The sequence below is a fragment of the Lagopus leucura genome, unplaced genomic scaffold (genome assembly GCF_019238085.1).
Source record: "Lagopus leucura isolate 7727_CA_CO unplaced genomic scaffold, USGS_WTPT01 Super-Scaffold_100004, whole genome shotgun sequence".
NCBI lineage: Eukaryota > Metazoa > Chordata > Aves > Galliformes > Phasianidae > Lagopus > Lagopus leucura.
Window position 1 is genome coordinate 60,022,811 of NW_024962264.1, and position 22,921 is coordinate 60,045,731.

At 39.0% G+C, this 22,921-nt stretch overlaps 1 protein-coding gene across 9 annotated transcripts in view; it reads right to left on the reverse strand.

Moving 5' to 3' along the window:
* The window catches only part of ABLIM2 (actin binding LIM protein family member 2), a 139,376-nt gene that overhangs the window by 94,564 nt on the left and 21,891 nt on the right, over window positions 1-22,921 (reverse strand). For 8 of the 9 annotated variants that reach the window (XM_042871466.1, XM_042871470.1, XM_042871468.1 and 5 more), the window contains exon 2: window positions 7,242-7,385. In XM_042871466.1, the coding sequence (XP_042727400.1) occupies window positions 7,242-7,385 (144 nt within the window). Of the gene's footprint in view, window positions 1-7,241; window positions 7,386-15,080; window positions 15,217-22,921 lie in introns of those variants that run through there. The other variant, XM_042871463.1, reaches the window with a different exon arrangement.

Consider the following 22,921-nt stretch of genomic DNA (forward strand, 5'->3'; position numbering starts at 1 on the left):
CTGTCATTTCCCAGGCCAATTAAGTCAGAATGCCATTGCAGGCTTTTTCCTTTTTTCTCTCCAAAAAAACCAATAGTTTTGCTTCACACAAAACTATTAAATATTTTCTAATTTTCCACAATCATGCTTTGGGTATCAGTTACAGGTTTGCAAATTTAGTGCTTAATCTGGCTATGCACAGATATGGCAGATGGTCTGGTGTTAATGAGACATGCAAAAAGCAGGAGGTGGAATTACACTACCAGCGACAAATTTTATGCAACAGCTCTCAGGTCTCCATGCACACTTCACCTCACCTTGGTACACTGAAATGCCCATTAAGTACTTAAGTGTGTTATCTGTTTCCCTGCTGTACTCCCCTGTGAAAGGCTGTGCTACAGACAGGAAGTTCCCCTCTGTAGAGGAAAATCTGCACTGACAACTCTTGTGTAGGTAGAAACTCTACCCTAATTCCAGGAATTCAATAGAATTGCAAGCTCTTCATAGGGATGACAATACCTAATGTAGGTTGAAGTTACATATGCTCAAAATTGCCTCATCTGAATAATAACTTTACTTCTTGCAAAGTTTATGTTTCCATCTACCACTCCATTTATCTCAAGCATCGTTTTTAAATGAGTTCAGTTAAGAATTTCTGCACATGGCTGTATCTGTGGTTCAAATCGTCTCCAGAAGTTTCAGCAATTACTTTTTGGGAAATCTCATCCATGTTTTTATGAGTACTGATAACTGGAAAAAAGAAAACATCGCTCCCATTTATAAGAAAGGGAGGAAGGAAGACCTGGGGAACTACAGGCTGGTGAGCCTCACTTCTGTGCCTGGGAAGATCATGGAGCAAATCCTCCTGGAAGGAGGAATTTGTCATATATATATGTGCGTTATGGCACATGAGGGACAAGCAAGTGATCTGAGACAACCAGCACAGCTTCACCAAGGGAAGGTTGCACCTGACTAATCTGGTGGCCTACTATGATGGAGTGATGGCATCAGTGGACAAAAGGAAGGCAACTGATGTCATCTACCTGGATTTCTGCAGGGCCTTTGGCATGGTCACCCTCTACAGCCCCATTTAATGAAGGTAGATGAAAAATATAACATGAGCCAGCAGCGTGCACTTGCAGCCATAAAGGCTAACTGTATCCTGGGCAGCACCAGAAGAGGAGTGGCCAGCAGGGCAAGGGAGGTGATTGACCATGGTCTAGTATTAAATGGAGAGGTTGGTGATTCATGATCCTTGAGGTCCCTTCCAACCCTGGCCATTCTGTGATTCTATGATTCTGTGACCCTCTCAACTTTGCCCCTGTGAGGCCCCATCCAGAGTCCTATGACCAGCTCTGGGGCCTCCAACACAGGAAAGATGTCAAGCTTTTGTAGAAGGTCCAGAGGAGGGCTACAAAGATGATCAAAAGGCTGGAGCATCTCTGCTATGAAGACAGGCTGAAGGAGCTGGGCTCATCAAGAGAAGACTGCAGGAAGAGCCCTCTTTACAGCCTTCCATTACTTAAAAGGGAGATTACAGACAGGAGGGAAATCAACTTTTTGCTCGAGTAGATAGTGATAGTGGGAATTGTTTTAAACTAACGGGGAAGATTTAGATATCAGGGGGAAGTTCTTCTCTGAGAGGGCAGTGAGATGTTGGAACAGGCTGCCCAGTGAAGTTGTGGAGGCCCTGTCCCTGGAGATGTTCAAGGCCAGGTTGGATGGTACCCCAGGCAACCTGATCTAGTGCTTGATCGAGCAGTTGGCAAATACATGCCTTGAAAACAAAACTTCTGCTGAGTTGCTGTTGCAAACTGTATATCACCAAGGCATTCAGGACTAGTGAATGTTCTTCATGAATACAAAGAAAGGTGCCAACTAATGAGTATGTTACTAAAACAACAGAAAAATTATCAATTACTCTGTGATAGTGAGAGTTCATTAACTGATTTTTTTCATATTTAAAAAAACAATTTATAACTGAGTTGTTTTTAGGAAGTTAATAATTATCAATTTTAAAAGTTTAAATTTAAAAATCTCAGAACCACAATAAAGAACAAGTAGCCACTGCACTTGACAACTTTTACAATAGCAGAAGTATGAAAAATGCCAAAAAAAAAAAAAAAAGATTTTTTTTTCAGTAATATACAATGTAAAGATAGCATGACATTGGTAAGTCAGCTTCACACCTACCATGCTGTTAGAAATGTAGGTTTTTCCTATTATACCAAGTTATAATGCTCTGGATTATAAGATCCTAAAGAATTTGGGAAGCATGAGCACATTGCTGAGTACCTGATGAACAAGAGCCATCACATTTCATCCCAGTGCCCAAGATATCACACATGCCATGGACTGCCACTGCTTTACCAAAAGTTGGCACTCAGAAATCTTACTAGTGAGTTTCCCGTAAATGAATTTCATTCTGAAATGTGAAACCCCTTCGCTATGCCCAAACACCAGTCCCTCAGATTACACAGCACTGTTTTCAGCACACTTATTTATATCCTAGCAGATGCGTTTGATCTAACAGACAGATCACTCCTACTACCAAGTTACTTGATGTTTTTAACCTTTTCACTGAATATCCTGTTTTAGATCTTCAAATTAATATGGCTTCAGAAAAAATGATAGGAATTCAGAATGCACTGTATGTTTTAATGAAAAAAGCATCTCTGTGAGGGCTTTATTGATGGTGTAAAAATCCAGTCCAGGGCTCTTTCACAATTCCTAGGAAGCTGTTGTGTCACAAGAAACACTGACTCATCTATCCAACTCCAGCTGAAGATGTGAAACATTCAGGTTAACTAAACAAATAAATAAAAATACACAGGGAAAAAAAAACGCACTTGAACCTGACCAGCCACGCTTACCATAAAAGACTGTAAGCGCATCAAGACAGCAATCCAGGGGATTTTGATTAGGTGTGAGGCAACATGACCTACAAAGACATTCACAGTGAAGCTGGCATAGCACAATGGCCACATCAAGCTCATTCATTTCACTGAAGACTGAACCAGTTAAGGATAGATAACGAGCGATGGCTCATCTTACAGATGAGTTTTGCAGGATTTCCCCATTTAATGAAGGTGTATGCTGAGAATCTTCGCATGCAAAGAAATCTACAGACACACTATGGGTTTTCTGCTATTTGTTCTCCTAGAGTGACTATATAAAATACTATAAAATACATTTTCTGCTTTTATGTAAAGCTGTAACACTCATATTATCCATACCCCTTATTTGGGCTTTGATTCAGACTTCCAAGATTTCCTAAATACTGTGTTTGACATAGGTTAAAGCTACTTTGGAAGTGCTAGGATGTTATTATACCATAGAAAAACAACAACTGAGAAACACTTCCAGAACATGTTAATTTCTATCTGCATGAAAGACCAAAGAGGTTATTCAATAGACTATTCACCTCTCATATCTACAATTTTACATTAGTGCCTCCAAGGGCTTGCTAAATGCTGTTGTAAATGAGCACCAGGTGAGAAATTGCCTAGTACAACATGCTGTCTGAGAAGCGGTCCTGACAGACACCTTCACACAGAACAAGACATCTCAATTAGGTTGAGTTTGATAGTCTGAACTGTCAATATTTTATCGCCTCTTCTTATTTTCCTTGATGCTTTCATTACAGCAGTAGGAAATAATATGGAAATTTGCAAATAAAGGAACCAAAGCTTTTGAAGTCTAACAAATAAAATATTTGTGTTGTATTTGAAGCCACTTATTTCTAACTGTGCTTTTATTAAGCTGATTAAAGTGGAAAAAATTTTCAAGACTGAGCTAAACAATTTGATGTGGGACTCGATGGCACATTCCATACAGCATTTTACTGGCATTTTACTTGTGCACCTTAACAATAAATTATGTTTATGAATTAGTATGAGGATAAGTGTTATTTCTGACTGAGCAAAACTAGCAGGTCTTCACAGAATTGCCAGTAGAATTTTTCATCTGGGTGCATATCTCACATTCTGGAATAAGTACAAGAATCAATCATCACTTGATAACTTTTCTTAGATTTCTTTAGAAGCTTTATCAGGAGAGATTAAAAAGAAATTGATGGAAATAAGCGCTTTTTTACTAACCTTCCTTAGTTTTGGACAGTTACATAATTTAAATATGAAAGGTGCCTACATACATGCTATTACCATTCTGATCATTTCTGGAATTCACAATCATTTAGGGGTGTTAGAACTAGATGATCTTTGAGATCCCTTACAACCCAGACCATTCTATGATTCTTATAGGAGTAATCAGATGACAATGTGGCAATATGGAAAACTAGATTTCACACCCTAAAAAAAAAAACAAAAAACAATTACATATCTACATCCAGAACTCCAGCACTATCCAATAAATGATTTCACAGTTCACACACATTCAAAATAGTACACACTTCTTTCTATGCAATATCATTTGTGACACAAAGTCATTTAAAAAGAGTTCCAGTACTTATAGACACTTCTCAAGACATGTTTAACTGTACTTCTTTCTTCATAGTCCCTTGATTAGTTTATGGTCTTTAACCTCTACACATGTGAAAAAAGAAAACAATTTTCTGCAGGTTTACATGTAACTTGAGCAAGGTTGTCTGACAAAGGCTACAGAGTAGTTTTATGAGAAGGCAGTCAACCTAAGAACAAAAAGTATATAGCTCTTCCAGACACTCCTAGGATTACTCATCCTGGGACAGTCCTGCTGCTGCACTTGGACAGACAAGCCCTGTCGAGGTTGCAGATTAAGCAAGCGGGGCAAATTGCATTGCTGAATGCTTTCAAATTCATGCATCCCCAGGAGGAGTCAACTGTAACACAAATACATGCACAGGGTAGTCACCCTGCCCATGCACAAAGGCCCTGGGCAACCTGATCTAGCTGTGGATGTTCCTGTTCATTGCAGGGGAGTTGGACTAGATGGCCTTCAGAGGTGCCTTCCAAACCTAGGAATTCTATGATTCTATGAGCAGAGGCATGACAGAAGAAGGGTTCAGAACGGGGATTGTGGCACAGATCTCTTCTCCAAGTCTAAAAAGATGTAAATGGTCAACTGATCAAGAGATTTGAGCACCATTTATTTATTTATTGCTAAATCCTAGCACATTAACTATTTTATTCATCCACTGATTTACACATATGATTAAACACCCCATTCACATTTCTCTAACCTGATTTCTTCCCACTACACTATATAGCAAAATATATGTTCAGTGCTCTGTTCTGTTTCTAATCTCATCTCACACAACAAGGCAAATCCATACCAGAAAGTAACTTGAGGTTCTCAAGTAACACATAAAACCAGAAGTAAAATAAGAACAGATACCAGAAATATGTTAGCTAATTGATGGAAGCCCTTGAAAAGTGATAAAACAAATGATGACTTTTTATTAATGAGAGAGAAGAAATAAAATACAACTCCATATGTTCAAAATTTGTGCTTAGCAAAAGGCTTAATACCAAGATGCTGTCTAACCATCTCTTATATAACATCTCTTATATTATCTCCCATGCTAGTCCGGAGTTCGGTGTGTGGCTGACAGAAACTACCCAACTTACTGCTTGTTAATATAGTGGGCTGATTTTTAATTTTAATTTTATTGGAGGTCTGCCTGAAGTAAATAAAATACTACTTATTTCTGTCAGGTACGCAGGAGCAATACAGCTTCTACAATACCTTGTTTTTATTGCATAGTGGAAAAAAAAAAAAGTCTCAGCACTGTCTAGATTGGTGATCAGTGAAAGTTTCAGACTCAACTCGCTGCATTTGTGGGTGATCCGGAAGCCCATGGAAGTGGATGAAAATGAAATGAAAACATGAATAACCAGCTTTGTATGGTTCCTTCCATAGGACTTGTCAGTTTATCATGTCAGATCTGTATAAAAGTGGGATTGGGTCTCATTAAGGTAATTATATGCAGTACATACCAGTACGTTACTGATACTTCATGCAGAAAACAAGACTGCCAAATAGCAGATAATCTGTTCTCTTACTGAGCTGGGTGTGCAAAATTAATTTGATAATAAAGTTAAACAAAAGGACAGGTGACTTAAAAGAGAAAAATGTACTGCTTTAAATACCATTCTGGTTCTGAATAGGTAACCCAAATATTTTTGCTAAGACAGCATGCTATGCTTACATTTCTTTCTGTGTATTTTTGCAGATAATCCAATTAAGGAGCTGGACATTTAACACCACCTATCTTACTCAGAAATGACTGACTCAGATACTGAATGTGATATAATTTGTTCTATGGTATCTATAAAAATTTCCATGTAGCTGACAGGATGATTTTTTTTTTCTGATTGGTTCCTCTAATATCTACCTCCAGTCATTTGATCAGATGTTCAGCAGCATTAAAGAAATACTACTTGGTAGATACGTGCGTTGTAGGAATTACTGAACTTTGATCTAGCAGTAACTAGCTGTTATCATTAGCAAATCACTTCATGACATTCTTGCACACTTCTCCTGTTCGTCCCTCTGGACTGCCTCTATCCCGAGGAGTTACAGTTACTTAGGAATACATGCATCAACACAGCTGTGACCAGAGTCACATTTGTATCTCTAAATGGTGTTCCAAGAATGGATAAATACCATTTTACGTACAGCTTAGTGATGAAGTAAGTAGGGTATCCAGTAAACATCAGATAACATTCTACTCATTTGTATGCTGAAAACAGAATTAGAGCTTCCAGGTAATCTTCCATGCACCTACATAATGCATGTCTATTTATTAATCCCCAGCCTCTCTGCAAGACACCCTCTACTTCCACTATCTACATGTGAAATTGGATCATTTCCAGGTGCCATTCTGGAGCAATCAAAGAGCTAAGTCCCCAGAATGGAAAAGCATCCAGCCACAGTGGGTATCAGGCATCACAGTGACATAGGGCCATCTGAAAAAATGAGGCAATAGCTTACATACTGAATACAATAGAAAACTGGAAGAGAGATGATCTCCAAGTTTCTCCTAGCCCAGTAACTATGCTTCACTATCACTTCTACCAAACTTCTCTTATTCAGGTCCCCAGCTGCACAGTAAACTGTACAGTTTCATATGCATTCAAAACATACCTCACTTTTAGGATTTAAGATGTTTACAGTTTTACAGTAAGCAACTGTACATTTTACAGTAGATTTTTCAGGCATGGATTACATTGCAAAATATTTTTATGAAGTTTCCAGTACCATGAAGTCTTATTACAAGTGTTAATGCACAATTTATAGTAAGAGCTGTTATAAACACTTACCTTTGCAAACAAAGCACTTAATATGGAAATATTTGTTCTGAACTCTCAAAACTTCTCCTTTGCATGGTTTTCCACAGGTATTGCAGAGAATTGCAGTACTTGATGGCTTCTCCAGTTGGCTGTGTACAGCCTGTGGTTGTGAAACTGCAGGAAAAACAAAAGGTAGAAGTTTTAAAGTCCATGAGGTGTGTAGCTGCAATAAAAACATCTTCTTTAACACATACAAATAATGGCAATACTCAGAACAAATCATTTCACGTGGATCAAACAGTTGATACTGTTAGACAGCACAGGAGAAAAGATCACCTAAACAAGCCAAGACTCTTCTTCCATAACATTCAAATCTCATGCCTGCAAACATTTAAATCATAAATATGAATTACAGAAGAAAGAATCCAGATGTTCAAGACTCAAGAGATTCTGCCTAAATTTCAGGAAATGCTTTGTGACATGTTCTTTTCAGGAAGTCAGAAATTACAGGTGAAAGTTATTGTTTTCATGCAAAATACCGTTAATTAGATTTAGAACTATTACACTGTGAGTTATTGCAATTCAAAAGAACTGCCTTTTTAATCAATTTTAAGATAGAAATACATTTGTAAATGTTTTGAATTTATACCTCGAAACATTAACATGTCTATAAATACATGCATATATGGTGTTCAAATAATCTATTTTGTAAGAAAAATGATTTAAGAGATTATGTTCATCGAGATTAATAAAACACAAAATGAATTAAAAATTTGCTGCCATCTTGTGACGTAAATTAGAAATTGCATTTCATTTGACTTAATTTAACCATGTAAGTTGATATTCCAATGTATTACGCAGAACAAGTGAGATATGACCATATTCTTGCTATTCTGCTGCTGTACCTGCATGATGTTTTTTACTGCAGTGTACTAAGCAAGTATCTAGAGAGCCAACATCAAGTCTAGTAACTGTAATGAAGCTGTACTACAACTTAGATTTTTTTTTGCAGATGAATAAAAACTAGTAACAGAATAATTTAAGACAAACATTAGGTAAATTACATGGTCAATGACATTCTTTAATGAAGCATGTTTATTCTAAGGTTGGATTGCTTATTTCAAAGTGATTTATGTATATATGGTATTTTTTTGTTCTTGTTTTTTTTTACACATTTACTTGAAAGTAAACTTAACAACATTGAGCAATTTCTCATAGGCCACTACACAAAGTATGAATAGGAATCCTACACAAAGTATGAATAGGAATCAGGTGCATTTCCCTTTCAACATTTAATTAAAGCACAATGATGCTGGACCACCCTTTTCTACCATTAACATTGAAAAATCCATTTAGAATTAGATTTTTCTATAAGAGTGCTGCCTCATGATTAATAAATTTATAAAAGACTGAGTTAAACTCAGAAAAAAAGGCTGTCGGAAAAAAAAAAGATGGAAAAATGACAATTTATTTTAACAAAAAGACAATTTAAAAAAACCACAGCAATGTCTGAATCTGCATCATATGTAGGGTTCACAAATAGAGGCTCTGATGGTACTGCCACTATAAGCATATATTTATTATAAGAAATGATATCAAAATCTGTAATGGAGCCCCATTCAGTTCTGTTTGGGAATGTCTGTTCTTGCTCCTCTTTCTCTATTCACACCCCTCAAGTACGCCACTCAGACACAGAATCATAGAACAACCCGGGCTGAAAAGGACAATGCTCATGTAGTTTTACCCCCCCCCCGCTATGTGCAGCGTCGCCAACCACTGACCAGCCCAGGCTGCCCAGAGCCACATTCAGCCTGGCCTTGAATGCCTCCAGGGATGGAGCATCCACAACCTCCTTGGGCAACCTGTTCCAGTGCGACACCACTTTCTGTATGAAAAACTTCCTCCTAATATCTAACCTAAATCTCCCCTGCCTCAGTTTAAAACCATTCCCCCTTGTCCTATCACTATCAACCCATTTAAACAGCCATTCCCCCTCCATATCCATGAGCATAAAGGAGTCATTATTTCAGTAGGATGTTCAGCCTCCCCATGCAGTGGCCCTTCAGTGGCAGTTTCTGGCAGTTTTGCCCAAATTGAGAAGACTCTATTTCCATAAGCAGAAGAGGTATGTGTTTTATACCAAGGAGATGTACAGAACTGAGTTGCTTATCACATTATTCACCATCCTTTAGCATTCTTCTCTGTCTGATGAAATTGCTCATTCTCTGACTGTCAAAAAGTCCTGCTCATGGCAGTGTGAATTTTGGAACTGCTACTGAAACCCTGATTGTAATTAAATACATATCCAATAAAAACAACACAGCACAGCCAGAAACTGGGAGGTTACAGAAAGGCAAATGCCCAATCTTATATAAACAGCACAAAGTTCAAGCTAATAATTATTCCCCAGGAGAGTAATGATGAAATTTTGAACTTCACAGTGTTCAACAGGACATAAAAATTTTCTCAGTGCTGCGTCCTGTCCCAAACTATCCACCCTGAAATAATGGAAGAATCATTTCTGTAAGAAATTGAAACAAAGCATTTTCTTGAGCTACATAGTACAGGAGCATCTTGCAGCTGTAAAGAAAAAGGGCTCTCCCTCCAAAACTGCAAAGCAGCATCAAATTTTTAGCATTTAATTCAAAGACTAGACTTGAAAAGAGCTCACTGCAACCAGATCATGTTGGCCTAGAAGAGGGTTACAGAGGTGCTGGATAAACTGGCAGGGAGCTATGCTACAGCCTGCAAGAGCAAACTGACTGCTCCTTACTGGAGACAATATATTGTCATGTTTTCAGAGAAAACTTCACTTTTCTTCTTCGAAGTGCTTAAACATTCTGCCTGTGCACATGCAGAACTGCCCACTTCCACCCTTCCCTATCATTTTTTTCCATGTCAAACATGTTTTCAGTATCTCACTACCCACATAGTGAAGAATTTCCTCCCAGTAGGTAACCTACTCATATAGCTTAAAGCTTTTACCCTTTGTCCTATCACTACATTGATAAAGAGTCCCTCCCCAGTTTTCAGGTAGGCCTCATTTAGGTACCAGAAGGATGCCATCAGGTATCCCCAGAGCCTTCTTTCCTCCAGACTCAACATCCCCAGCTCCCTCAACCTGTGTCTGTGGAAGAGCCCGAGATCACAGAGTGCCACATCATCACTACAAACCTCTGCCAAGGTGCCCCTGAGCACCCCACATTAATCCCCTGGCACTAGGTTATGTGTGATGTTGGCTGCATCCTTCTGGCACTGAGAAAGCATAACGCCACCTGCCTACTCTCTTGCTGCGTATCTGGCAGTTCAATGCTGCACATCTGTACTTCTTAAAAACACCGTAAGAATTCTGCTTAATGAATATTTTCTTATCAAGGTATAGAATTAAAAAAACTCAGACATAAAATAAATTGTAAGAAAAAACACTTCAGATGAATAATTATTTTACTTTCCTCTCAGTTCAGACCTAAACTAACCAGTGTTTCATACAAACAACCAGGAATACAACATCACTGGGCTCTCTGTACAACTATACTTTTGAAGACTGTTTAAGTAAATATTCTTTCTTCTAAGAAAATGACACAAAAATGATACATTTGTTTATACTTGAAGACTATTTTAAAATGTATTGTGCTTTATGTCCAAACAGCAATGATTGATACAACTTTGAGAAACTGTATTAAACACCTTGAAATTTTAACTTCGAGTGCAGTTTGAGTAATTTACCATATATTCACATGGTAATTTTTACCATTCTGCTTTCATGCCTTTATATATCAAAATCAGTCTTTGAAGGAGACGTTATAATTAACATATTTAATGAGTAAAATAGTGAATTAATGATGAAAGGAAGTGATCTGAGACAACTCATCTGATCCCGACTGACTTAAAAGCTCATTAAAAATTAAAACATTACACTATACCTTGGTTTGCAGAATTGAATGAAAACAAATTTCTTTCTGAACTTTAAATGACTCTGTCTGGAAATATAAATGAATGTCTGATTTTCCAATTTTTGCCTCCTCCCAGTTTCACAGCATTTAGCTCCAGCAGAGATATGGGTTTTTTTAAGTGTAAATAAGACACATTCCTCAGAAAGATTTGTTTCTATTCTGTTTGCTCTAGACGAATGCACTTGCTATATGCACCATGAGGAAAAAGATTATGGTATCACATGTTATTAAAGCTGCATTACACACCTTAGTGCAACTGTAAAATTATGTTTTCAGTGCGTTTATGTCATTTCCAAGCTTTACTTGTTTATACTGACATTCTTAATGTTCTCAAGCTCAGTTCTTCAAGGAAAATTTCAGGCAAATTGCTTAAGCTTTTTATAAGTAGAACGGGATAAAACAGATTGTTTCTCAGTATTAAAAAGGAAGAACAGCATCTTGATTTCAGAAGTGCTTTGGAATAAAGGCTGAAGCCTGTCAAAGAGATGGACATCGTGACAGATACACAACTCTAGGAAAATCTCAAGTACGAGGTCAAAAGAAACCCTCCGAACAAACCCATTTCACTCAGCACTGCTGGACTAGAATTCAGCAGAGAGGACTGCAGATGAGGTACGAGGGCTGAGGGAGAGACCTGGCTAAGACAGGGGTGTTTTGCAAGCAGCACCAAGGAAATTGGAAATTAGCCAAACAACAGAAATTTTCATGGAAGACTGCAAGCCCTATAGAGAAACATATGGCTCGAAACTGCACAAATTGACATAGTCCTAATGTTGTGAGTTTTTCTAGTTTCACACTTTTCATTTTGACACAGCACAGGGACCCACAGAAGCCATTACTGTGCTTAGAAACCAAGCCCTGAAAAAGTTTAAAAGGGTTATGGTTAGGAATATACATTCAACCTCAATTAGACGTCAAATATAAATCTTCATTTTAAGGACTTTCACCTGCTTTAATCAGTATATGGACAAAAATAAGGCTACATCTCTCATTTATTCCATATTTCCTAATCTGTTCCAAAACAAACAGACAAAAAAATAGTGTGTGAGATTTCCTGCTTTTGGTCATTATAAAAGCCTGAAATAACAAAGGACCTAATTACACAATTTAATAACTGGTGTGACAGATGCTTGCTGTTCTCTGACACAGACATGTTAAAAAGCATTGTGAAATAAACAGAAAGGCGTAATTTGAGTGGATAGACAACGCTGGTGGGAATAAATATTCCTAAAAACCAGATTTTAGCAGTCCCAATGACTACCTCTCAATTCAGAGAAAACACTATTTCTTCAAAAAGATTCTTTGATGAACGGTGTAAAACAAGAGCCAAGCGATGCAGATAAAAGGAAAACAAGAGAAAGAAGAAGAATCTGTTGTGGTGCAGAGGTGGTTCCCCTCTCCTGTTTTTTTGGTTGTGTGGTTTTTTGTTTTGTTTTTGTTTTTTTGGGTTCTTTGTGTGTGTGTGTGTGTGTGTGCTGTTTTGGTGTCTGTTTATTTTAGTGCCTGTTCTTTAGGTTGGGTACAAAAGGGGCAAACCTTTCACCTTGGGCCCATGTAGATGCACTCTAATGCACCTACAATAACAACTCTCCATCAGAAGAAAATCTACAAGAGCTTTTCCTCAAAAACTATCAGCACAATTGGCTCCTTAAGTACATTCAGCATTCACTCCTTCACAATCCATCCATTTCATAGAAAGAAACTTTTTGCTTGAGAAAAAGAAAAAAAAAATCTAGAATGCTATTAATACCTTATATTACCAACATCAGTTATTTAGTTGGTAAAAAAGGTCTTTGGCATTTTCAGCAAAGCCTAAGGCTATATTCCAACTCCAAACCAAAAAAGCACATTATCATTATTATTAATAATGAATAATAATATTATTCTGCAGAACTGGATTAAAAGAAAATCACCTCAACAGACTTAACACCAAAACTTGTCATGTCTACAGCTAGAGATTGTTCTTGAAAATCAATCAAAGAGGAGAAAAAAATATGATTTACTCACTAAACATCTGGGAAACAGGACAGTAGCACTGATTCTTGAAATCCTGTTTCTGAGAATTTGGGGAGGGCATGGTTCAGGAAAGCCCAGAGAGGAATTAAATTTACAATCTTCTCTGAGCAGGATTAGAGGAAAATCAGATGAGAATTAGAGATTGGAGCTCAAGTTGTTATTTTGTCAAACATTTTTGGTGTTGCCTCAATCAAAACACATAGGATGCAAAACCACCAGATGAAAGGCAAGGAAATAAGCACTGAAGTGCCCGTAAATATCCTGTTAGGCACTACTTGTGGTTTTAGGTGCCTTAAGCTGCCCTGCTGCCTCCCTTCCTCGTGTTTGGATGCAAAATGTAGTGACTAGGAGCACCTTTAGTGCTGGCATAGGCTCAGGGACAGTAAAAAAGAATAATAAGGTAGTACATGTAGTGTTTGGAGAATTACATGTACATGAGCTAAAAATTTCCCTTAGACAAAGTTTTGTTTTGTTGATGCTTTTTTTCCCTAAGAAGTTGTGATTCATTACAGAGCACTGTGGGGGCGTGAGATCTTTATGGTTCTGCAACAGCACATTAAGTATCTGGAAGCTGCCTGCTTTAACACATTTTCCAATTCGCGGTTTGTGTTACAACCCTTTTTCAAGATAACGTGTTTGCATGCTTAGCAGTGGCTTCCTGTTATCACATCATCTGCTTTCGTAGATCACAACAGTGTGGATAGTTCACAAGGGGAAAGACCAAGGAAGCTTTCCCTTGTATTTCCCCATCATGTAGCCCCTCCAGGGCTCCAGTAAGCTGTGCATGGCCAAGCTGTGCCTACCCAGAGCTCCAGAATGAGCTGCCCTCCCAGCAGGGCTTGGCTACACTAGCTGCGCACAGGTGCTCACTGCTTCTCCCAGCCCTGCAGCAACAGGCTATTACCGCTCCCCTCTTTAGCTCACATTCCATAGGTCAGGCAATTCAACAAATCCAATCCATCTTTATGCAGTAGGTCCCTATTCAGTTAATCTCACTAACATGGTCTAAAAAGCTAAATAGACCCATTTGAAATTCGTGTTCTTTTTTGAACCACAAACCTGCTGGTATTGTTTATAAACAACAGCTTGCACAGTGCCTTTGGCACAATGGAGAGGACAACATGCCTTTTCCAGCACATCCTGAGGATCCAAAATTAAATAAAAAAATCTACAGCTGATACAGGACAGCAGGAAGTTGGCATGAAGACTGAAGTGACCCATGATTCTTCTGCTAATTTATGGCACCAGAAATGAACGAGAAGTGTTATCTAGCAGAATGCAAAGCAATGCAAACGTGTAAGATGAGCAATATAGCACAAGCACTCAGCACACAAGAACTCCAAATCTCACCATATGCTTAATGCAGAATTCACATCACACAAACAAGCTTAGCACAAGCTAACCTCCTGCCCTCGTCATTGTAATAAAATATTTACCAAATCCAAGTGCAGCTAGAGAGAAATCTCTGCTGAATTTTAGGAACTGCTACTGCAGCAAGAGAAAGGCTATTTTTGTATGACTTCTAGTAAGACTGCAGTGAGAAATCTGCATAAAGGAATAAGGTCTTTTTTCATTATAATCTAATACTAAGTCTAAAGCATGATGAAGTCTTCTACTATGAAGTATTTAACTAATATTTTAAAAAATCAGAATTTTTCAGATTAAGCTGTTACCTAGCAAGCACCAATATCATCATAACTTCAAAAATCTTAATATAATTACGTGAACGTAAAGCATAATCTGAAATAAATGTTTAAACACCTTTCTTTATAGCATCTCCAGGTAAACCCCAAATAAATATTCTCACGACAACACCAGTGATTTAGCGACGGCACTTCCAGACGAAAAACAACTCATTTCAGATCTGTGCTCCCCAGAACCCACAGTTATCCCACCATACCTGTATCCTCCGGCATGCCTGCATTAACCCAGCTCTACCAGGACAATGACAAGAGCAATCCCACCATGTGCTTCAATGTCCTGGGGGCAGGCAGTGGGACGAGAGAGGTCGGTGGCAGCGCGGTCATGAGCTGCTCCGGCACAAGTGCGGCTGGAGCTCAGATGACTCCTGCAGCACCCACGCACAGGCGGGAGGCGAGCCAAAGCCTCATGTAAAAATAGCACCCAGCAGAAAGCTGAAGGTTTGCACGTCCACAGGGCATCCTTCACACAGAGGTGGTGGTCCACCTCTGGCAGGGACGTGGGAGGAGCACCTTTCATTAGCACTGTAGGGTGGCACCTCGGAAAAAAGGCTTAAAGAAGGAAAAACTTCAAACTGTCAGGCCAGAAATGAAAAAAAGTAGTCAGCTGATAAGCTAAAAATACAGAATCTGGCAACAGAGGGGAAATGCCTCCAGCTGTCCCCCTTGGTACAGGCTGTCCCCATGCCCTATCACCACGGGCAGGAGGGCACGGCACTGATTTCGGAAGGAGATGCTGAGAGCTTGCCTCTCTCCAGAAGGCAATCACAGTGATAACTGGCTGCCAAAGAATTGTCCCCTGCTAGCTCATATGGAGTTGGGACTATGCATCACTGGAGTAACAGTGATGCATTGAGCTATTTAAGGCAATACTTCTTGCTCAGTTAGCATGTGAATGCTCTGCTAGGGTTAAAAATCTGTAGCTCTTGCTTCGGATTAACTTTGTCTCAAGGCAGAAAAGTATTTTTTTGCCCTGGAAAGGGACCAATGGGTTCAAGATCAGCTTGGGTAAACATGGAACAAAGTGCTGGGATACGAACAGGGCTGCATTTCCCTTGTACATGTAGATTTTATTATTTCTTGCAATCTTTGAAGCTGACAAAATACTCCCCTCCCCCTCCCTTGTTCCCCATCCTCACCAGTCATTGCCTGCTTCAGTTACAAAGCAGCCAAGGAACAGTTTATTTCTTTCAGCAAACAGAAACTGCTCAGGGATGTAAACATGAAAATAGCATCTGCTGCTGCTGAGGGAGGGCTGATAAGCAGCACATTATGCAGCACTTTGCACAAGAGGCTAAGCAAGTTCACTGCATTGTGCAGATTAAAGAACATTTTGCATTGAATCTTGTTAAAAATCTATTGAATCAATAGCTGAATATAGGATTAAGGGTGGTTCTCCATTGGTTTCAATAGTCAATGGCAAATCTTTTCATAGGAAGTTCATAACTTCCAGTCTCCACAAAGAAAAAAAAACCTAACAACATATCAAACAAGTTATTTTTAAAGCTTGAAATGCAGCTTGCTTTTGATTGAAAAAAAAAAAAAAAAAAAAAAAAAAAAAAAAAAAAAAGATGTGTAAAATAAAGCAAAACTTTTAGTTAGAATGATGCTTAGTGAAAGTCATAAGAATTTCTTTAAGCTTTTATAATACACTATGGATAAACTGTTATAAGCACTATATAATGAAGAGAGTGGAGGCTTTTTTTTTTTTTCCAAAAAAAAAATCAATGCTTCAGAAGTATTAACAAGCAATTATGACTAAATCTGAATGTATTTTTTGAGGATGAATCAGATGGTTCTCACACAAATGCCGATCAACAAAAGCAGAAATGAGTAAGCCTACCAAATTTTCAGAATGTTGTTCTTTAGTTTTTTTCTTCACACTGAAAGTATTTACATTTCTTAAGAGATAAATAAGAAAGCATTTTTTGTTCGTCCAGTGCTGACTATTGGAAAAGGCATAGGATGTCTATACCGACAGCTGAAGAGCTCTAAGAGATCGCTGCGCTCTCCATGGTCCAGAGCTTCCCAGGGATGCTGACTGACGTGGTCTGGAACTCAGAAAGCAGCTCTAAAGATCTCTACTCCTGAACACAAATTCTGCACGCTGAAACCACTCCAGCTTCCAAACAATACAATGAACTATTCGGATTTGGCCTCCTGTGCTTTTCCCAGAGGCTACTTCATCTTGGCAGAGATGCAGAAGGCACTCTGCTGAACAGTACTGCTCAGGCGGAAGATAAATTAACAGACAGGAAAAGCGAAAGAGCTATACTGCAGCCTTTCCCCCCATTTGCCAAACTTTCTCCTCTGCAAGGATAAATACAACCCACATTTTGGTACTATGCAATCATAACACGAGGACAATATTGGTGGCAGATGGACAGTTGGACTACGTGAACTTAGAGGTCTTTTCCAACTTTAATGATTCTATGATAACACAGTTGAAAAGCACACTAATTTGCATTTACAATTCTGCTTGTAAGCTTAGAGCCTCTCCTAAGGTCTCATAACTTGGCTATGGAGGAGGTAGGCTCCTACATCAGCAGCTGTGAGGATTTTGATGGCATCGCAGTAAAACTTCAACACTAGGATCTGGCTTCAGGGACACAACCCAGCAGACCAGTGCTTCACGTTTCTGTAATCCACTGACAATGGAAGGCAAGGACAAGAAGTAAGTGATGACAACAAAAGCCAGAAAGATACTGACTGCTGGCACAGATGATCCATAAAGCATTATAGTGTTAACTTCTCACATCAACTCAAGCCAAACACCTATTATAATGCAAACAACAATACACTGTCCTTGCTATAGGAAAGGATGAAACCCTTGACTCCTCATGCAACTTCAAGTCCAGTTCTGGTAGGCATAGCCTTGCCCTCACTGCATCCTCACCAACCTTCTGCTTCACGTTGTTTCCACAAAGATACATAGTCGAGGTCAGTGCCTTCACTGATGGCTTTCCAAATGACAGCCACACAGCTTAGCAACAAATCCAGGCCATGCTGAAATGGATTAGTTGGCTGCAAGCTCCCTATAGCCTATGGTGCCATTGGTTGTAAATTGCATTTTTGGAAGATTTCAGATCTGATCGTGATTAACTTACATTTTTCCTATACTTGCTTCCCTTTTCCCAAGGAAAGTGAAGTGCAGTAGAATGCAGAGAATGTACAACCCTTCTTATTCTCCTATTCTTCTTATTCTTCCTATTCTTATTCTCCTATGCTCAGAGTACCTTTCTTGATCCATTCTCATTCCATTGCTTTAGAAAACATTTAGTTTTCTAAATGCAATGCTCTTAGTAAATATGAAAGAACACAGTTATCCTTCACTATAAGAAAATAAATCAAGATTTAATCAAGAATTAAAAAAAAAAAAACACATGTACTTACTTGCACTGAACAATTCTCATATTGCTTGGAGTTTGCATGTCCTTGAACTACAACTCCCTTACTAAGTTTGCAACCCACAGTGTACGTGACTTTAATAACAAACAGAAACTAGAGATTTCTAACCATGTATTAAAAAAAAATTACTTTTCATAAACAATCTGCAATTAATAAATTTTGCTTTAAGTATTCTGGAAAAATGCAATAAAGCATCATATTTCACAGATTTTTCTCAGCGTGTTTTAAGGTATTTTCCCTCCTAAGTAATTAGCTGCAGCAATACCCAGGGCAGTGTTTGATTTTCCATTAAGAACAGAATGATCTCAAACAACAACAACAACAAAAGAGATAAAACTAAGCACATCTCTGTGTGTAACTATACAGATTTTGGCAACGCTTGATCACTAGGACCAAAATAAATTAAGAAGAACATGTTTCCTTTAAATTATCATTGTCTATTAGCTGAATTGAAGTAATCCACAGTGGTTGTGCTCCAAGTTGGCACTAGAGCAGCACGATCCTTACCCTTGAGCACACAAACAGATCCAAAGAAAGAGGACAAACATATGGCAGAAGTGAAAACAAACAGTAAGAGGGTAAAGGTTTAATGAGATAAAGCAGGATAAGCAGTGCATCTACACCTACACCCATGTCTTCCAACTTGCTGCCCATCCTTTCTTGATGCCATCAAACACTCACTGGAACCAGTCCAACCCTGAGCAGAACAGGTTTGGCAGAAGCAACCAAAATTCAAACTACTGGCTATCTAGCACTTCTGTCCTCAAGTCCACGGATGAGCAAGCATCTGCATAGCAATGAGATGTATACACCAGTATCTCTAACTGAAGAACGCATGCAGCAAGTCAGAAAAAAATAATAATTTGTGGAATTTTTATTTATTTATTTATTTTTGAGTACAAGGCACTGGAATATAAGATATTAGATGTGCTGCATATTTATAAAGCAGAAAAACTTCAAATGAGAGATGAGGTTGAGATTCCACTGAGTTTTGCATAAAGGATGGCACATTGCTGGGCACGCTCCTGAGATAACTGGGTCACGAGTCCTTTTCTGCTGCCTGCTATCTGTTGGGAATAAAGAGTGTCCTTCATTCCTGAAATTGGTGCTGACAGCCCTTGTCCACTGGCCAGCCCTTCAGATGAAGGAAACCAAGCTAACTCCCATGCCAGCTGCTTTCTCACAAGAGTCCCTTTACAGAAGACCATGAACAACGTGCTGTCCCCTTTCAATGCCCCTCACTACAGCACCAGGCTGCAGAATTCTCCAGAAAAACATAGTAAGACATACAGAATGATAAGCAAAAGTAACACGGCCTGCAATGCCTTTAGCAGACCTTTCATAATGACAAAAAGTACAACAAGAAAAAAAAAACCAATAAATTTGGTGTAAGTAAATTTTTATAGGACTAAAACAAAAGAAAGAAACAAACAAATGTAAAATTCCTGTTTCTATCTCATAGATATCTCACAGATGTTGGATTAGAAAGGATCTTAAAGCCCATGCATTTTCAACTCCCTGCCATGTGCTGGTTGCCCCTCCCACGATCAGGCTGCCAGAGCAACATCTAACCTTGCCTTGGGTACCTGCAGGAATGGGGCGTCCACAACCTCTCTGGACCAGTCTCATAATGAAGTCATAGCACACTGATTTGTTGGGCACCAACAAATGGAGCAGACATCGCCGAAAAAATATGCTGCTTAAGTAGAGGTTACAAGGCAACATGCTATTTAGTGTGGAAAAGGTGCCATGTAATAAATACGGGTAAGGCAAACAATTAACAAAAGGCGTTAGTTACTAGGTCAGACACTACAGGGGACTACAAGGATTTGAGAAAGAGGGAGAGAAACTCAAACACTGCTGAATACCTGGCACTAAGTGAGGAACGCAGTCAGGAAAAGAGGATGTGCTGTGTTCAGGGCAGGCATCCTGGCAGCAATAAAAGGGTGCTGTAATAAGAACTGCCCAGATGACATTCAGAATCTGAGCCCAGAACTTTACAGAAGGGAAATTACAGGAACAGACTGAGGCAATAGAAGGCAACCAGTGTGAGCAAGTCCTCCCCCAAAGAGCCTTGCAGTTAGTAAAGGTAATTTATACCATTGATACTGGAGAAATTAAACTACAGTGAGTTAAACTGTGACATTCTGAGGATCACCAATAGTGCAAGAAAGATGATAGGCACTGCAAAGATGCCAAGATTATTTGGGGATATTTCTTCTGGGAGCAGATGAACGCATGGAACGGATTTTTTTAAAATGGATTTTTTTTGTGTGGGCTGATGCTACGCATACAAAGGGAAAAGATGATCACTAAATATTAATTTATCATTGTTTTACACAAAAAATTGCACAAAGAATTTTTTAATACATGGGAAGAATTTTTTAAAACATGGAAATTTCCAGTGCTTAAATAGAGAGTAAAATTAATTATTAACGAAGTAATTAGACTTAAAGGGTCTTTATTTCTTCATTCTCTTCTGGAAAATTACATAAGCATTTCCATAATTTTGCATTTATAAGCTGCCTATTGTACAGGATCACCAAACAACACTGTGGGTTTAGTGCCATGTAGGAAAAAAAAAAAAGGCTTAACTCACTCACACGTGTTACTGTAACATAGAAAACTAATTTCAGACAAGTCTCAGAAAAAAAAAAAAAAAAAAAAAAAAAAAGTACCACCAAAAAAATACCAACCCACACAACAACTCCGAAACAACTGATCTTGAGAGTCGAGAGAGCTGGGACTAAAGGGAAGGGAAGATTCCCATACTTGAAACATCACGCAGATAAGGCTGAAAATCCCTCCTTGCAGCCTTCTCACCCTTGCTCCTTGATGTGACCAGGAATAGAGCAGGCTGACCTGCAAGCTGACTCTCCACTTTGCATTTCCCAGCTATCCACAGCGGACAGCAAGGAAGCAATTCTCCACAAACAGGAGAAAGGCTTCCAATCTGAAGCACTTCAGGTTGGGTGGGCAGCAAGAGACTTTCCCCCTCTTGTGTTATCTCCTCTCCCAAATACATTAGAGGATTTTGGGGGTGTTTAGGCATACCTGGCTGGAAGGACACCCAGGGGTGTCCCAGAGATGACCACAAAGACATTGGGTTCAGGTAGCCCAAACACTTGGAAAAGGAATGCAACTGGAATAAGTGACATGAACCCTCCAAAGACTTATACAGCCAGAGCTTAAAGCATTTTTAAGGCTTTTACTCTGTATTACCCAACAGATCTGATCATCTCCCACTTCAAGAGTTCATTTCCTTGTTCTCCAAGAAAACGTGACTACAGAAACTAACAGCCTTTTCAGGTGCTCTGCTTTTTTGGAGATTTGCTGCAAGATCATGCAGTTCAGTGCATCCCTGCTCCATGGCACCACTAGGACACATATTCATGGCTACATAGGAATTACACTGCGCAAAGCAGCAGCTATAGTCTCTTGACTGTGGCAATCTGAAAAACTGATGAGTTTAACCCTGTTAGGTCTGAATAAGATCCCAAGCTGGAAGTATGACTTGATGTTGCAAGAACAGCACTGCTCAGGTTTTCAAAAACAAGCACAGATACCAAAATCAGGTTCAGGATTCAATTTGTGAATTCCAAAGCTGTTCCAGAGGACAGGGGATATGAGAAACATCCCGCTTTCAGCTGCTATGCTCACGACACAGTCTCCACATGTCCCATGCACTCAACTCCCAACACATCCCAACACAGTGACCATACCAGAAAAGAATTTTCAGCCTGCTTTCCTAATCCCATCCTCTATAGAGGGATGTAGCTGCAAAGCAGCAGGGCAGACCCAAAGCCTGCTTGAATAGATTAATCTTGGTTGATGATCATTGAGGAATTTGCCAACAATATGAACTGCTGCTTTTAAAGCAAAGAAAAAAACATGTAATCAGTGGGAATCTGATACTGTTGGGCTTCACCCTGCTCCCAGTAATGCTCACCATTATGGCTGCTATCAATTTGGATGGAAGAATTAATTTCCCAGCTAAGTTTTGATCTCAGCCATTTAATTATTACAGCCAGAGAGTTCAGCCTTTCCACTATTTGTGTAAGGTTTTAACATCTCATCAGCAACATATGAAATGGAATTATGTCTTTGAGATCTCTTTTAATACCAAGAAAGAAAGCAAAAGGCTTTTTTCTTTCAATACTTTAACTCATATTCTTTATTGTTCAATTTTAGGATAAGTAGCTCTGAAATTCACAGCTTCCTCATTTTTTCAAGAAATAATTAAGAATCACTGGACTCTATTACCAGTGTATCAGCAGGAACATGGGATAACCAGAAACCTCAGAACACTTGAGTACTACACACTGATTTATCATTAGAGGAAATTTATAGAAAGCTGTGAAACTACTAAATGTGTGTCACCTGGAGATAATAGAAAGGTCTTAGGACACAAGTGTCCTGGGAAGGCAGGTGCTGTCAGACAGATTCAAACACATGGCACAGCTGATGGGCAGTAAAACCTGGGGTAGAGCTCCCTGGCTGTCCCACGGTCATTTCTAATACATCCAGAAGTTAATGGAGCCATATTCCTGCCTGTCTCTTTTTTTTTTAGGACATAAAACCATAGAGAATATTGGCTAGAACAGAGTACAGAGTAGAACAGAGCAGAGCATCC